Source organism: Polyodon spathula, chromosome 5 (assembly GCF_017654505.1).
Source record: "Polyodon spathula isolate WHYD16114869_AA chromosome 5, ASM1765450v1, whole genome shotgun sequence".
NCBI lineage: Eukaryota > Metazoa > Chordata > Actinopteri > Acipenseriformes > Polyodontidae > Polyodon > Polyodon spathula.
In genome coordinates this window covers 72,488,772-72,507,772 of record NC_054538.1, presented here as the reverse complement: position 1 = coordinate 72,507,772, position 19,001 = coordinate 72,488,772, and the positions used below count along the sequence as shown (strand labels likewise).

General features: G+C 34.9%; 1 protein-coding gene across 1 annotated transcript in view; it reads left to right on the top strand.

Moving 5' to 3' along the window:
• LOC121316280 (glutamate receptor ionotropic, kainate 2-like) overlaps nt 1-19,001 on the top strand; it is a 182,444-nt gene that overhangs the window by 126,107 nt on the left and 37,336 nt on the right. Inside the window, exons 10-12 of the mRNA XM_041251260.1 lie at nt 3,017-3,226; nt 6,099-6,322; nt 16,276-16,394. Coding sequence (XP_041107194.1) covers nt 3,017-3,226; nt 6,099-6,322; nt 16,276-16,394 — 553 coding nt within the window. The remainder of the gene's footprint in view (nt 1-3,016; nt 3,227-6,098; nt 6,323-16,275; nt 16,395-19,001) is intronic.

The following is a 19,001-nucleotide window of genomic DNA, read 5'->3' as shown; positions in this document are numbered from 1 at the left end:
TGAATATGAAGCAGAAGCTGGACTCGTTGCCAGGTAAATTTAATAAGCAATTTATTCTTTATAATTAATGGTCCCTGTTTGGGTCAAGACCACTCCACAAAAACAATAAAAACGATCCCTTCTTGTTATTCACTACTCCACACTCCCTTTCTCTGGCTGTCACTCTACACCATTCTCCTGGCGTCGGTCACACACAATGTCTCGCTGACCCTCTCTCGCGCTATAATTGTCCCAGTTCTGTGCATTCGTTGGTTCTCTACTCAAACCTTTGACTCTCTCCTTTCACATTCCCACTCAGGCGGTACTTATACCCCTTCCACTGCTCCCACCCACTCCACTTAGACTGACCAACCGAGTCTGTCCCTGCTCCTTTCCCCCTTCTAAGTGGTGTGGTTGCACTCTTACAATACATGTAACACGTACATAGGACAAGACAGACCAGACAAAGAAATGGGACAACATAAAAGCTGATTTATCCAACATTTATCCGACATTTTACGTATCCACCCATACTCTGATCCCACCGCAGTCGGATATGCGACGGATTACTGTATTATGAAGCCAGCCCTCCTGTCGCATTTTACTGGTCAGCTAATTCACTTTTTGTTTTGTTTAGCTCGACTAGAGATATATTATAAGCGCACAGCCATTAACAGCATCACATCTCCCCGGGCACCACAAGCAGTTTACGTGACAAGTTTTGAAACTAATGTGTGTGGGGAAGGTGAGTGGAAGTGAAGCGTGTGTTTAAAAATCATTATTGTTATAAAAGTTTTCTAACTAAGCCACGCGCACTGTGACACAGAATATATTACAAATAAAATGTAGAAACTTTTGGCAATAAAAGTTTATTAACGGTTGTTTTTAGTTCAGTAGATAAAATACAATAATTTCTTTACAAGTTTTTTCCAAATTAACATGATAAATGTGTGACTGTTTTGTTGCACTGGCAGATTATTTGCATTTTTTGTTGTTGAGTAAACAGTTTCAAGAAGAGTCCGTAAATCTAAACACTGTCTTCTGAAATGAGTGTTAATCAGGTAAGGGACTGGGGGTCTAGAAGTGGTAATCGGGTTTGTGATACCAGGGGTTTTTTTTTGTACTACCCTCTCCTGTGTATATATGAATTTTATTTATTTATTTATTTACTGCCAGTTTAATTCAAGTAGCATATGATATAATGCATATATAATTGCATTTGGGGTCCGTTCTGTTCTTGCTCAAAATATATTACATGTGTGGTTTATTAAGAAAAAAATATGGTTGACGATCATTTTAAATGACAGCGTTCTTATTTGTTCTACTTCTCTAGTCACAGTCAGCATCTTAAATCAGTACTTTTTATATATTTTATATATCTATTTTACTCTGTACTTTATTGTTTTATATATATATATATATATATATATATATATATATATATATATATATATATATATATATATATATAAATGTGGGCAGGCTAATACTAAAGTTGGAGGGGGGTGAGGGGGTGCTTCAAGACTTTAGAATTAATTTAATGTTGTTTTGCTTCAGATTATGCCATTGTAGATTTCTTATTTTTAATCAACACAGTTGTTTTTGTGTGACATTTTGTTATATGTGAAAACACTGTAGAACCCCTAAAGTGCCCCTCCATAATCAACCTCCCCATCCAGTGAGATGTGGAGTATGGGACAGGACGTTACAGTTCCAGTGTTATCAGGAGAGAGCCAGGTTTCAGTGAGAGGAAGGAAATCGAGAGAGAGGTGGGAGGCAAAGGCAGAGATGAAATCAGCTTTGTTAGAAGAAGGGTAACAGTTCCAGAAGGCACCAGAGTGCGGGAGGGGAGAGTGTGTGAGAGGAGAGGGGGGAGAGGCAGAGGGATGAGGTTAGAGGGGTTAGGGGAGCAGCAGTGGAAGGAGGACGGGATGGGAGCGAGAGGACAGAATAACAGGGATGTGAGAGACAGTCATAGCAGGACAGATGAGACCAATAGGTACAGTAGTAGTGGGAGCAGGAGTGGTGGGGGGAGGGTACAGACCTGTCTAGTAGTTGGCATCTTCCAGAGCGCTGCTAGGTTTGGATTTTCTCCAGCAGGCTCTCCTCACACCCTCACTTTGCAAGGGAACTGATTAACAGCTGCTAAACTGCACTAAGGAGAATACTTACGCAATACAATAGTTGCAATGCACTTCAATGGGATCACACAACTACAAAAAGCTGTGTGGAAACCAATCAAATTGCAAATCAACCTCTATTCAATTTACCCACACTTACCTGATACTAATCACAGTGGATCACCTAATTAAAACACCACTTTTATAATGTTACTTAAATATAGGTAATGTTATGAGTTGGAATGAGGCCTCTAGTAGTCAATGGGAGAGATTTGGAAAAGGAAAAGGTCCTCGCTTTACCTATCCTCGCTCTGACTGCCACAGCTCAGACTGCCCTTGGTCGTGTGGCCCTTAGACTGCCACAGCTCAGACTGCCTTTGGACTTGTGGCCCTTAGATGGCTGGCGCTCTATACTGTCCTACAGGTCTAGAGCTGTTCCAGTTTCCACATCATCTAAATTCAATTAAATCAACCACAACTCTGAATACTTTAGAAAATTAATTCCTTCAAAAAACTAATGTAGTTACATCAGCAACAAGGATTAATTTATGCTTACCAAAATTGTTATTTTCTTCCTGTGTACTACAACAGCTAAACACAATCCAAGCAGGTTGGTCGCTAGAGACAACTGATTAGCAAAACAAACAACGTTAGTTTTAACCTTGCAGCCAGCTAACAGACACGTTCAAACATCTGACTTGGTAATCTAAGAATAATACACTACCAGAATACCAATGCAGAAGTGACATTATATTTGTACATGGATATATGGTTCTTATGAGGGTTTTCTTGAAGTCCTGACAGCCAATGACAGATAATAAAATAATGTCTTTGATAGTGGTTATTTCAGAAATGTATGAGGCACTTAGGAAGTATAAGCTGTATGATTGAACTGCTTCTGTTATCAATTTCTACAGGAAGACCCGTATGTGATATTTAAGAAATCTGATAAACCTCTTTATGGGAATGATCGGTTTGAAGGATACTGCATCGACCTCCTCAGGGAGCTGGCCAATATCCTGGGATTTACGTATGAGATAAGATTGGTGGAGGATGGGAAATACGGAGCCCAGGAGGACACGAATAGTGGCCAGTGGAATGGCATGGTCAAGGAACTCATGGACCATGTAAGTTGACAGCTACAGTTACAAAGTGCTCTTACACAAAAGGAGGTATGTGTGCTATTGGACTAGCCTTGCATCTCTAAATGCCAGGGTTTGCTACTCAGACAGAAGTTCCCACCAGTGGCATTGCTAGGACACAGCAAGGTCACAAGCCCTACTACGTCTCTGCTAAAACACATTGGGCCAAATTTTGTCGCAAAACACATTATTCTCAATAGCACCCTGCAGAGGTATCTAGTATAGCTTTATTTTTTATATATTTTAAACAGTATTATTTTATTCAACTGCTTGGCATCCATGGTGACAAAATAATGTTAATTATATGCTTATGAAAGTTTACCATGGTGTATTTGCACTGTACTTTGCAGTTTTCTCATTTGTTTCCCATGCTTATACTATGCATTTATTAAAGTGGTGTGTCATGTTTATTAGTATGATTTACTATACCTCTCTGGGGTTTAATCTTTAAGCATTCTTTACCAAGAATTTGGTGTTATTGAATCTGCAGGGTTTTTTTATTTTTTATTTGCTGCATTGATGTTCTTTGTGGGTTTTTTTTTTGTGTGTTTCTACATGCTTGTGTCATTTTTTTTTTTTTTGACATACATAATTTTTTTGTTCACTTGTTCGTTCCTGTGTTGCCTGCTTATGTTTTTCACTCGTAATTGTGCCATTACAATTTTTATCCAGATTGGATGGCTCAGTGGTAACACATCTGTCATCTGGGCTCAATCTTCCAAGTTCTATTCAAGGAGGTCCCTTGTGTTTTTTCTTAAAAAAAAAAACATTTTATGTGTACATTTTTCTGTGTATTTAAAAATATATATTTTAATGCATTGTTTTAGTCTGTGTGTCTATTCTGTATTTGTATTTACCATTTTTGATATGTGTGATTGTGTCTTGACAAATGCATGGGTTACTTAGACTAATTCTAAATTATTTTAAATGTAAGCTCACTTCCAGAACCCATCCAAGTTTGGATCTGAACCTTAACTCCTCAGCATGGCCCAATGGTTTTACTGTCACACTGTTAAGTGATTGATACTGCTATAATTAATGAGAAATATAATGATCAGAAAACAGTTGTCTAAATATTACTGATGTGATCGAGCTGTCCCTTCAGCAATGTATTCATTTAGAAATGCTTTAGGTAACGACTGTCATGTCAGTTATGGTTTATTTTCTAATTATGTTTTTAAACATAAATAAGCTCTATAGCTCTATAGAATACAAAGGAGCTCACACTGCCCATACCTATGGTGTTGTACCTGTTCTGTCTCCAGAAAAACAGGTCTATGCTGATCAATCGTCATAAAATATGTATTACAATTACAGTTAAACATTGTAACACAATGTAGCAGTCTTCCATTTACTTTAAAGCACTCAATAGTGGTACATTTAGAAATACTAAAACAAACGTTCCAACTAAAAGTCTTTGTCCATACCTATAGCAGTCACTGAAAATAATGAAAATGATTTACTCTATTTTCACTGGTTTACCAGGTTAGATATTAACTAACCGTGCTGTCACCGGCCTTTAAATAATCCTGTGCATGCACATGCTAACCTCAAAGGTCACAGGCCTCCCACATATTTGCTAATTCCCATTACACTTTAGATCTGGGCTACATTACAGAGGGTAATTGCTCTCCTTTTTGGCATAGCCAAAAGTATTTTGGGGAGTGCTTACATCTGCCACTGTATATATACATAAGTATAGAGTCAATTATCTGGACTAATTGGGACCGATACTAGTTTACATAATCGATTTGTATGGATAATAGAACAGGTATTAATAACAATTACTGTACCTTTAATAATGTATAGAATAAAGCTAACATACAAGTACTTAGTGCACAAGTACCTACTAATGATATATAGCTAGTAACCTATTCTATCTCATTAAACATACACAATTACAAAGCTTTACTAATCATTAAATTGATGCAATTCAGTAAGCCTTTAGCACCTACAGTTAAAGTAGTGAGATACTGTAATTAAATATACCATATACAAAACTTTGGAAATCATCAAATACAATTCAGTACAACTTTGACACATTACTTTAGGAATCATTAAACTTCAAAAATTTAGTAAGATTTTTCTATACTTGCTGCTATGGCATGCAATAATGAATAAAATAAAAAGTTCTTAGCTGCTCAATAACATAGACAGCATCTCCAGGCCTTACTGACAAAATAGAAGAAAAATCAAGAATGAGGTGATTGTTTTAATTTGCTTAACTGCTACAATTTAAGGCACACAATGCTCCATCTAAGGTTTTGGTGGTTTGAATAATTCTGTAACTTTAATTTGCTTCAGACTGCTTCCTTTTTTTTTGGCAGCTAAATCTTTTAGCTGTTTTAGCAGCAGAAACTGTGTGCGTACAGTACGGTCGATCAATGATTGGATAATTGACTCTTTACTGTAGTGGCAAATATATAATCTGTTTTCTATCAACTACATTGGTAGCCTAGGTGTCCAATATTCAAAGTCAAGTCTTGTGCTACATCTCTAGTGGATCAAACTTAGACAAGATAAGTCATGGTTTGCATCCAGGATGCTAGTTTGGAGTTTGTAGTCATCCATCTTGCTACAAGAAGCACTTTTTGGTCCAGTGCTCACAGTCCCAAAGTGCTCAGCTGCAGGGACTTCTTGCAGATGATTAAAAGCATTAAAACAAAAAAAAGCTGCTGAAACAGAAGCGGTAAATCAATTGATTTAGAAAAAAAGGCTTTCAATTTCCACTTAACTGTTACAGGACAGGCCTTATCATGTGTAAAGGCCTGCTTTGCTAATTTGATTGCCTCTTCCCATCCTCCATTCTTGACTTACAGCCAGCCTATTTTTCTTCTCCTTATGTTTCTGTTGACAGAAAGCTGATCTTGCAGTTGCTCCCCTGGCTATCACCTATGCCCGGGAGAAGGTCATTGACTTCTCCAAGCCCTTCATGACGCTGGGAATAAGTATTTTGTACCGCAAGCCCAATGGTACAAACCCTGGTGTTTTCTCCTTCCTGAATCCACTCTCTCCCGATATCTGGATGTATATTCTGCTGGCTTACTTGGGTGTCAGTTGTGTGCTGTTTGTCATAGCCAGGTAACACGTCAGCTTCAGTGATATTTTTAGCAATTGTTTAATGAATAATATCAACACATACCTTTTTTGGGTTGTTTGCTGAATGAACCTTTGTATCTCTCTCTAGTATAGAGTTGTCTAAACTGGCACGGGAATTAAATGTACAAGTGATATCAGTAATAATTCCCTGGGGGGTCCTGCTAGTTCCCTTGAAACAAACTGGGGAAATTATAGTATACAGCAAGTATCTGTGTAGCTATTTAATATCTTTAGGATTAAAACAATATGAATGTGACTTGAGAACTGTGGCTTTTAGAACAAAATACCATGTTGGTGAATAAGATATACATATTTAAATACCTCTAAATCATCGCTGCCCTGCTTGACATAAGAAAGCAGTTAAAAAGCATAGCCCAGTTAGCAGCTTTTACGACAAGCTGTAAATTCGTCTATGTTCCTTCTGGAAATCAAAGAGATAATATTGGCTTTGATCCTTTACTTTTCTTTGGCTGCTTTTAAATTTTCCTTTATTTAACTGCCAGGATTTCACTTACAAATAGCTCAGAAATGGTCCTGCTCTCCCCATGAGCAGTAAGAAGCTGCAGTATGCATTAACAATAAGGACAAGCTATTAAAGACAACATTTATGCTACATTTGAAAATAAACATCAAATGCATTAAATATGATGGGGGGGGGGGGGGGGGGGGGGTCAAACATATAAATTGCAATATTTGCAGTTTCTAAGCATTTCTAGTGTCTTATCATATTTTCCCTCTTATTTATAGACAGTCAAGACAAATGTACTTACATATTTACTGTAGTATTTTCTACTGCTTTAGAATGAGCCTGTTTACTGTACATTGCCCTAAAGACAGGAGGCACATTTCTAGCCAGTGTCTAAAATTTCAAATCTGATTTCATTTAGCCAAAGCCTAAAATTTCAAATCTGATTTTATTTGTTTGTAAAGTATGATGCAAAAACAGTTTTTCAAAGAGCTCCTTCCAAAATGTCCCCTGCTGTGCAAGCTGACACGACATAAGTGATGAATCCTGTCTCGAAGAATAATTGAAGCAGTTAACTGAGTGTTACACATTACATCCTCTCGCTGCACACTAGAAGAGATAATGTGGAGTAACAGAAAACATCTGAAGAGTGGCATTAAATTAGTCATATTAGGGACTGTGTATAGAAACAGTCACAGCTGCACTAAGGAAGCAGTTTATCATGTCCGGATTTACAGACAAGATGACCTGGCTGCCCTTCCTCTATTTTTATAAGGGAAGGTTTTTTTTTTTTCACCTTGCTTCAAATACAAATTCATAGTGGACAGCATTGGTTAGGTTTTTTTTTTTTTTAATTATTATAATTTTTTAACACTGTGTCTTACATTAACCCTTGCCCTTTAAATAATAGGGCAGATAGACTTGCGTGAGTTCTTTTGACCATACCCCAGCAGTTATGGGGTAAAGGTAAGCCTCCGTTATTAGCCCCTCATTAGAAAGGAATGATGCTGTTTACAGATAGATCACAAGATAGCAGCCGGAAGTTGCACAGTACTGAGAGGTCTATTTGGAGACTGTCAAAACTTGCATTGTGAGTTTTTACCTGACTATACAGCATACAAAAAGTTGTTGACTTTGATTCTGTTAAAATCCATAGTGTTTTTTTGTTTGTTTGTTTGTTTGTTTGTTTTTTAATGGCAAGAACAGCATAAATGTGGGGGTTTAGGGCTGTTGACAGAGAAAGAAAAGTTGCTGAATTTGATGTTCTCAGTGTTTCAGTTTTTCCTCAGAAAGACTGACCTCCTTCACCATTATTATTTTTCAGACCTTGCTCAAAATGACACAAGCCTGTACACGTTTCTCAATTGTGCATTTCTTCATAATATTCAGCTGTTTAAATAAAAATAAAACTAGAGATTTTCCATGAAATGTTACTTAAATAATTATGCATTCGCTAAATCTAAGCTGTGTAAATTTAGAAAGTGATAAGTACATTAAAGTGGCGACTTTAATTACTCTACACACCAGTATAGTCATAATGTGATTATACAGCAGATACTAAATGATTTTTTTCTCATGAATTATTAGTCCTGTACATATGAAGCTCTGCATTTGGTGAGTTAAATTGACTTAAATTCTTCTTTTAATAGCTTAGAACATTGCTTCTGACTTTATCGCAAATATTTTTTTAATTCCCTTCACTAGAAGGGGTGACATTTAATGTTCGTTGAAGGGCAAGAATGAATTATTATGCTCTCCAAATGCATAACTGTTTTGCTGTGATGTTCAATGCGAGTCTAATCTGCTGTCAGAAGGCTGTAGTCATGTGGAAATTAAATGTCTGCTTCTGTGTAAACCTCCCTCCACCTTTTACAAAGTAACAATGATTCCATGTAGACAAACCCATTTTTATATAAATGACCCTTTTCATAACAGTGCAATATTTTGTCTTGCTAATTACAGGGTAGGGATTCACAGCAGTAAGGTTTTTTTTTTTTAAACAAGCTGTAGTAACAAAGCTTTTTTAGCCATTAAAATAGGAAGGCTTTGAGTTTCTTTCTTTCTTTCTTTCCTTCCTTCAAACCTTGGTTTATTATAGGAATGTTTGGACATGAGTACTGTACTTTTACTTTTCACTTCTGAAAACCTTGCAGCTAAGTGGACAGGGGTATTTAAGTTAATGAAAATTGAAAAAAAATGGAGACAATAGTTAACTAATTGTAAATAGTAATATAAAAAAAAAAATGAAATGTCATTGAAGAACAATAAATAGAAAATGTGTTCTAACAGGCTGGTGGAGCTTTACTCTAGAAAAGGCTTTCGAGGGTAGGGCATAGCATGAACAGTTCCATTAAAAGTGATTTGATGATCAAATCCTACAGTAGTGTTATAAAGTGTACAGTATAAACCTGGCTAGAAATGAGTGGATTAGGAAATCCATGGTGTCAGTGTTGGTCTTTCAAACTGGGATTAAAATCTGCTATAGTATTGTATGTCTTTTATATTACCGGCAGTATTTTTATTATTAAACTATGTACCTTTTTTTATAGATTTGTATTTGTTTCTAAATATTACAAATCCTTACAAATAACAAAGAAATGTGTAATATGCTACTGCATCACTTGTTACTAGTTAATAAACACAAATTAAAAATGGCACTTAAAATATTGCATGATCACTATGTTATGCTATACTTCCTTGAACTATGCCATATTACATCCTAGAATTGATTTTAATTTGTCACAGTCAAATCCAATATAGAACAAACAACAGGAAGATGCATTTGAATTCCATACAATTTACTGCATTGCCTTTGCGAGTAGGAAAATCAAACTTACACAATTACAAGAAAGGACAGATAAAATGACACTTACGCCTCCTCTAAAGTTTATTTCTACATCAACATTTAGTATTGGCAAAAAACAAAACAAAAAAAAAGTCCAGACTTACTTAAGATAAGGGTAGTGCTACAGAATTTTATATATTATTATTATTATTATTATTATTATTATTATTATTATTATATATTATTATTTATTATTAACAGAAACATTAAAACAAAATATAAAAGTATATACTGTCTTGCAAAGTTTATATATAATATATACAATATATTTCGTTTGTATATATGTTATATATGATAGTATATATATATATATATATCTTATATATATATATAATATATATATATATATATTATATATAGCCTTATATCGTATAGCTTTAGCGTGGGTCAGATTAGTGAACACAATTATAAAATGGCTTGGATAAATTAAATGCTGTGACAGGTTCACATGACCATGTCTTAAGAAAGCCACGGTAGGCTGATTGTACAATTGTGATTAAAGCTGTATTACAGATTTCACGATTTACATGAAATGTACGCATTACTGTTTAATATGTAGTTCCTCATGAAAATTCCCATATGTGAAAGAACAGTGTAAATATACATATTTTCTATCACTTATAAAATACACACAGCAAGCATTTGACTTACTGACACACTACCTGATACACTGCACAATTTCTTCAGTTCACTCTGTCCATTACAAGAAGGGGACATTCATGTGTCTGTTGATATTTTTTACATTTATTTATGTTTTTTTTTTTTTTTTTTTTTAATTATTTGATAATTCACTGCTGGTGAACATAGAATGTCTTTAAAAGTTGTTAGAAAAAAAGAAATATTCGACAATTTAGCATTTACTGTTTTTCATGTAAATATTTAGGAACGTTTGTTGTTTAATAACTCAAGGGAAAATTATACATTTTGAACGTGACAGCAATATTGTGCTTATCTTGAAATACCTATTTTTAGACCATGAAATGTTGTAAAATAAACCGTTTTTTTTTTACTGTAAAAAAAAAATACAGCCCTTATTATTATGGAGAAGGGAGAGCTACATGCTAGCTATGGATGTTTTGTGTGGCTCCACTGAGGTTTCTTGAAGTTCCCTCCCAGCCTTTTACTTCAGCAATTAATGATTTGTTGTACAGCAGTGAAATCCACACGCTGTTATAGGGGGCTGAAGGTCCCAGGTTAGCATTTGAAGCATGGTGGAAAAAAAAAAAAAAAAAAGCATTTAATTAACCCTGGAACTTTGAGGCCATCCTAACAATAAATTTGAAGCCTCAGAGTTCTAGAGTTAAGGGCCTTTTCCGATGTTACTGGCAATATGATCATACCAAAGAGAAAAGCTGCAACTGTCATCTAAGTTGGTTCAGAATATGCACCTATCTGTTTGTAAATTTTTTAAGAAAGACTTGGGTAAGTTCATCAATATTTCCCCTTCAGTTGTTGTTTCTTTGTTTTTTCTTTTTATAATTGTATCATGAAATAGAGGCTAAGCACATGCAATGACACATTACATGAGTTCTTTTAATTAACATTGAAAGACTATTGAGCAATGCATGTTGCTATATAGCAGATAAGTGCAAATGTAGATATTGTATGCTCTATGAAAAAAACAAAACATAGTTTGTCTTCTAAGTTATATACATTATATAGAAAACAGATAAAACAGCAGTTACCTAGAACACAATTCCAAGTGTTGAATGTTTGCTGAATAGGGTCTAATACTTCCAGAGAAAGTCATAAGAACCCAGCTGGTTCTATGAAGAATGAATTCCCAGGGACCCCTTTGCATATGTGTAGTTATTATTATAACACATATAAACAAGACAAGTCAATATGGAGAGATCAAGATCAACAGCAACGTTGTTATAATATATATATATATATATATATATATAATATATCATATATATATATATATATATATATATATATAAACTACGAATATATGTTTTACTGAGAATTTGAAGTGTGTTGTAATTTGATGAAAAACTCAGCCAGCCAGCTTAGCTCTGCAGTAATTTTTACACTGGCCAGTCCACAAACTAATTGATTTGTAAAGCTCCAGTGGAGCATTTAATTCCTGGCATATTGTTTTTTAAATCCTTTACAAGTGGGGTCACCCCAAAACTCTTTCTGCTAGGTCACAAAGGCTAAAGCTGTAGATTAATTGCTTAAATGCCTGGGATTGTAGTTACTACCTAACAAATAAAAGGGAAACTCTGAGCAAAGGTTTCTGGGCAAACGGAAATGGTTAGTAAAAGTCAGTGCTTCTCGATGGTTGCTTTGTATGTGTACTAATCTTTTTTTTTCTTTTTGAATGAGCTTTGTTCCCTCTCTTTCTCTCAGTCTTAAAGCCACTCTGTTTTATATAAGAGTTTATGCACGATTCCTTAAAATATATTTTTATGATAATGCAAAGTATAGTCTCCTTCATCTGTTTTGTAAATGACAAAACCAGAGTCGGTACAGAACGTGTTTAGATCAATCGAAACAAAACCCCTTTACCTATTTCATTCCCTGACATTTCTATTTTATTTACTGTATATACCCTACAGTAAACCAATATATCATGATCTGTCCAAAGTGTGTGTGTGTATATATATATATATATATATATATATATATATATATATATATATATATATATATATATATATATATATATAGTATGTGTGTATGTACAGATTTATATTTTTTATCTATGTCCATCCCATGGTTGCACAGGCAAAAGTGAGTTTAGGTAGGAACTGCAAATATGAAGTGTCTATTTTCAAGGCAGCCTTCTTTTGTCTTGTGTTTTCTTGTTCTATTATATATAGCAGCACATTGTTTTTGCTTATCTTGGTACGGTGATGAGTAAAACAATGATTTCCTGTGAATGATAGGTGCTTCTAGTTAATATTTAACCATATGATGGGTAAAATATGCTTATATATATATTGTATCATAATATTGCAGGGCTGCAACGAAGTGTACATTTTGAACTTCGGAGGTTCGGAACACATTACTGAAGGAAGGTTCAAACCTTCAATGGTACTCATTTGCATAATTTACTGGTGACATCACCATAGCGTCCTGTTTATATTTGATTGAAATTCCTATTATTTTATGGGTTATACATATAAATGGATTGTGTTAATTATATGGAAATCTCACTGGAGTTTATAAAAGGTAATCTTTGCAACAGGAAGATACCATATGTGCTGCCTATCCATATCTCAGGGGGATCTGTGGGCGATTGATTATTTCGATGACCCTTCACTTTCAGGTAAGATGGTGTAAAATGGATTTAAGATAGAAAAAAAGAAACATGCAGAGAGTTAGATCAGTGCTTCCAAAAGTTTGGATCAAAGTATCTGACTGAAGAGTAAAAAGTTTCAGTATGGTACAATAATATTTACAATGTACTTAAGCAACTGATGTTGAACATAAAAATGGCAAAAATGATGTTACCTTACATTTTACCAGCAGTATTTTTTAAAATAAAACAACAACGATATTACAGTAATAAATAAATAAAAAACATTTCTAACCATGAAACTAACTATGAAATTGAACTGTTATCCATTAGTTTTTGTTGCATCTTTAAAGTCATACGTGTACCTTGAGGTTTACTACATCTTTGATGCTGCAGCAAAAATATTTCTTGCTTTAAACATTTACAACTTTTCTTGTTTTGCTGAACACACTTTCCTGGAATTAAATCCTACTAAAATTGCAGAGGTATTCTATGAAATTCATTGCATGTTGGACTTTTGACTACTTGCATTGCTTCAACCATCCCACGTATTGATTTGGTACAGCTCAAAAGTTGTTATCCAACAAATCTTAGATATCACTAGAAACTGATCTATAACCCATCACTCCTCTCTTCTTCTCACCATGTTGAAAAGTGCTTCACTTGGTCTATTTTGATAGCTTTTGAAACTAGCACTTGGCTCGTGGAATGTAAGATGCGTTTACCTGTGGATTCTGCCATCTGGTAGACAGTCTTTAATAGAAGACATTTAAATCCAATCTCATGCAAAGGTATTTGGTATGAGCTCTATAGGTGTGGAAAGTATCATGACAATCACCTCCTGGTCCTGAGGCAGAACAATCCTGACTGGGAAATTCTGCAGTCAATTCTCATCTACGGTGGATAGATTGCTGATTCTGTTACAAGTCATCTTGATATTGACCTTGCAAAGCCTATTGCTTCAGCAACTCTAAAGACCTAAGATAAAAAAAGGTTATTTCTTCCAGATTAAACTGACAACGAATCACTCAGCATGTTACATACAAAAATAGGTCCACCATGCACCATACAATGGGATTTTTTTTGTATGCATAACAGCATTTTTGTTTCCCAAATCTGCTCAAGCTAGGTAAAATGATGACTCCCTGCTGTTGTGCAAGACAGAAAATCTCTTTGCATGTTGTAATTATCGTATAATACTTCATAGCCCCAGGCCACCTGGGGAACAGTTTCCATGCAAGGTTACTAAACAGGAACTCACATTAGTCATCTTAACATAAGGACAGATCATTTTCATGCATTGCAGAAGCTAACTTGTAAAAGACTATTACAGCAAAAGGGACTTGTTTTAGAATACTGGGCACTGGACACCTTCAAAATGTCCTAATCCTACCACTCCAACAGAAAAGAAACCGGGTCATGATATTTAATTGAAAACCAATCAACCTTCACTAATGTAATGTCACTTTTACTTTAGAGAAATAAATGAAAAATCTCTTTCCAGGTAAAGGACATGCTTTAAAGAAGAGATAGTGTTCTAATGTTGTGATAAGATGATGAAGAAAATGGAGTGGTTGCTCAATTGAATTTTATTGCACTGGAAAGATTATTGGGATTACTTTTGCTGAAGTGACAGAGACATTATTCAGATTTTCTGTTATTAAATGACAGAATTATTCCCTTACATTCAAATATATCCATGAATCGCATTCTCTTTGACAGAGTGGCTTTAATGATTTGAGATTTTTTTTAATGTATTTTTTTAATTTTTTTTTTTTACAATTTTATGTTTCTAAAACTATAATTTATGTTAAAGTTTGTTGAATAACTAATAGCTGGAATGATTGATATGCACTGAACCTCAAGTGTTAGATTGATATTATACTATATGTGGCATATTTAACATGATTTATATATAAATGATACAATAATCAATTTTTCTCCCATAAATATGTCATGTTTTTTTACAAATAAGAATGTATGTGATTAACTGTTTTTTTTCTTAAATGGGATATTGAGCAACAATGTCTTATCAAGTTTTATTTATTTTTATTATTATATTTTTTATTTTGTAAGCGTGGCATACTTGATGAGATTTAATTTTTGGTGAGCCAGTCATGAAATTTGCAGGCACATTACTGGGTTCCACAGATACAGTGAGCATGATCTACTTTTTAATGGCTTTATCTCAAAGTCTGGTCCTGGAAATTCATGAATCAAAACTTCTGACACACTGACATTAAAATCCACTTTTATTTATGAGCAATACTTGAAGATTGTATCCTTAAGGAATAGAAAGAAGACAAGCATTGAATTGACATCAGAACTGGTAGAAGGCTCATATGTTGTTGTCCATCCATCAGCAGTCCAAAGCACCTTTGACCACTGTCCCATAGTCCAATTTCTGTGTGCTTTTGCATATTTTAGCCTTTTAGTCTTGTTCCACTTTCTTAACAGGTATTCTTACTGCAACACATCCTTTATGTCCTGATTTCAAGAGTGACCTTTGTATTGTTGATTTGATGGACATCTGCCTTCAGACAGTTCTGTTGTCAATTCAACACTTGTCTTCTTTCTAGTCCTTAAGGATGTTATCTTCAAGTATTGCTCATCCTTGTTTGACAGCTTTTTGCATTTTCCAGTTCTGGGTTTGTCAATTACAGATGATGTTTCTCTTTACTTTTTGATTATGCTTCAGATACCACATCTTGAAAATCGAGTGATGCAAGCTATTTCACTTAATGTTTTTTCTTTTTTATGCAAGTCAAGGTTGTTAGAATAGTATAAAATACAAGTGGAGGCTTTGAGTAAACTGTTGATGCTCATAATGCATCAAAGTAGAAAAATGCAGCACGTGTAAGACTGTTGCAAAGCAGTGTTTGTATATATTTGGGAAAACATAATTGTAAGATAAATATTACTGTTATGTTGAGTCCAGTGGTCATTTCTATACAGTGTTTATCTAAAACCCTGCCACATTAATGCACTTCTTAGATTCATTGAGACCCAGTCTCTTCCATAAAATATTCAAAGTCGAATGATACAGAAATATACAAGAAATGTGCATCTCATTTTGCACAATTTTAAATAAATACATAATTGTGTAGAACTGATAGCTTTCCATTGCTCATTCATAAATTCACAATTTGAAGATAATCCTTTATTATTATTATTATTATTATTATTATTATTATTATTATTATTATTATTATTATTATTATTATTAGTAGTATTATTTTGACTACTGCTTATATTGGTTCTGTTTGTTTTACATTTAACCTGTTGGTCTCTCTCTGTTTCTGCAGGTGGTTGGGCTTTGTTCTCACACTTTCTTTATCTGCTTAAAATATGTTCTTCTTTGTCAATTACCACAGGTTTAGCCCCTATGAATGGTATAACCCCCACCCATGCAATCCTGACTCGGACGTGGTGGAAAACAATTTCACCTTGCTAAATAGTTTCTGGTTTGGAGTTGGAGCTCTCATGCAGCAAGGTACACGATTCAGCCTGCTCCTCCCTTTGGGCACATGTCCCACTTTTTTGCTGGGGGTAACTGCTCTATCAGGCGCATAATGCTTGCATGGGTGCCTCTGTGCATGTAGCCAATAGCAGTTATTTTTGTTTTTATTTTATTTTTTTTTTTGCATAAAGGGAACTTTAGAAACAAGCAATATCATATGCAGGGTATTTGTAGTCAAGAACAGGTAACCATTTGTCAGTCATGCATGCACTGTCATCCATTCCTTTTGAGACGTACAGGTAAGTATTCTGTCAACCAAAAGGAACAGTACCTGTTTCTTAGCCTTCAGTTTTCTGTAATTAAGAATCACATCTTCTCAGCTAGTTTCAGTCCCCAATAATTAAACAAAGTGAAATGAAAACACCCCTGGAATGAAACTGCAGTTTCATTCTGAGCAGATGTCTCACCTGCATACTAAAAACATGCTGCGTTTCCTCCTGCCTCTAATGCAACATACTGAATTCGTTTCAGCTCCTTGTATAAAGGAAAAAAGCTTTTTGATTAACAGACAACTTAGCATGTTCTCTGTGACATTGAACTTTCCACTCTCTGAATTGAGTATACAAAGGATTTAGCAGTCATTGGCAGAAAAGTTACCTTTCATGACTCATTAGGCTGTTTTACCCTTAATCTGTATGTGGTTGCAAACACGGATATATGTCACTTGTATGCATGTCGTATGATGCAATTTCGCATGGAAACATGATTTGTCATACAGCATACTATAGATTGACATTTATCACCATAAAGTGGCAAGACCAGGCTACAAATTACTCAAATTTGCCGCCTAGGAACATTGGGGAGGAGGTCACCCAAGCCTTCCATAAGGTGTAAACACCCCAAAGTGTAGCAAGGAGAGGAATACTTGGGATAATTTAACTGTTTCCTATTTGGGGGATTTTACATTTCAAGCTAGTTTTCTAAACACAAGTTGAATAATGTTCTTGGACAATAAAACTATCATTTTTATTCTCTAAACATGAAAAAGGGCTACAATATTAGGTAACAACTAAACATAAAACCGACTACATAAACGTGTTTGTAATAACAGGGACTTTTTATAAATAATTTAATTCAAAGGAATATGCCTTAACTAACAGCAAATCAGCAATGGATTCATCAGCAATACTATTTCCGTTATATTGTACTAGATTTTGATCTAGTGGAAATAGAAGACAAAGATAATTTTGAGGTAGGCGTTCAGGCTTAGTTATGTTGAGAAGATGTGGTTGTAAAAAAAAAAGACTGGCTAAGTAAGAATACTGTTTCTTTTGGCATGCCCCTATCATTGCACAGGACTACACAGTAGAGAGGCCCCCCTGTCCATTGCTTGCTAGCCCCCAGAAAACTGTGGGATATAGTGTTGGACATGACGTTACCTTGGGTACATGACAGTCAGCCCCAACCAGGCTCTGTTTCAGTGGCCTACAGTAGGTGGTACCATCTCTCAGGTACATGGGTAAGATACGAACTTGTGGTAATGTGACCTCGGTATCAGAACTTCCCACTGTTCTTTCTTCCCCAGTCTCTGGTTTTGCACTGTGCTGTTTGTCTAAGAGCAGTCCGAACTGCTGAGCATCCTGGGTAATGTTCTTATTGTTCGGTCATGTCTAACTGTGTGCCTGACAGGGCTGAGGGCGCATAAGGAGCAAGGTATATTTCTCTTTTTCCTTACAGCATTCTAGGCTGGAGCTGGAGTTGGCTGTCATGTCCAAGTGTCCTTCTTGATCAACATGTGGTAATATGGACTGTGGGGAAGTTTTCATTTTAGTCATTCATGTCAGGACCCAAACTTACACAAATTACTTCATTCAAATTTACAGAAATGTTAAGCTTTCTGCCTTTCCCATGCTCCACATTACCTGTTGCTTCAAGTATGAATTTACCAGACTGCAACTGAAAGTTGGCTTTCTTAAACTGAATAGAAACCCCATTGAATTTGCCCCAAGTCACACTGGCACACAGATGCCTCCTACCGTTTTCATTTTACTGCATGTAACTAAAGAATACTAATCCAAAATTACATTTCTTGATCTGATTTTTAAAACTGATCATGAAAAAAAAGTTATTATTATTATTATTATTATTATTATTATTATTATTATTATTATTATTATTATTATTATATTATTATGTTTAGATTGATACATTTTTTGGAACACTAAATCTTGCCATATCATTCCCCACTGGTCACCCACATTAAAACAAATAAATCTTGTATTAAATGGTATTAGTTTAACTGTGATTTTAGTATTAACCGGAGAATTCACTGTTTGATTAAATCATGAGCAGGCAACTCCAGCAACTACTGAGAAGTATATAAGTACTTTGTGTAAAATGTGTTTTCTATGTGCTGATATGGGAAATGCTGGAAGTCTTAGTTGTGCTAATAATTAAAAGAAAAAAAAAAGACTTGTTTGTTGCTGGGCTGCAGTATGTGGAAGTGGTAGGTATGTACTTACCAACTCTCCTCATACCAGAGCCAAACAATTAGCTATCACATTTACACCAGTTTACACTAGCTTAAGTGACCATAGAGTAGAATGTAAAACATAATAGGACAATCAAGAATGTCAATTT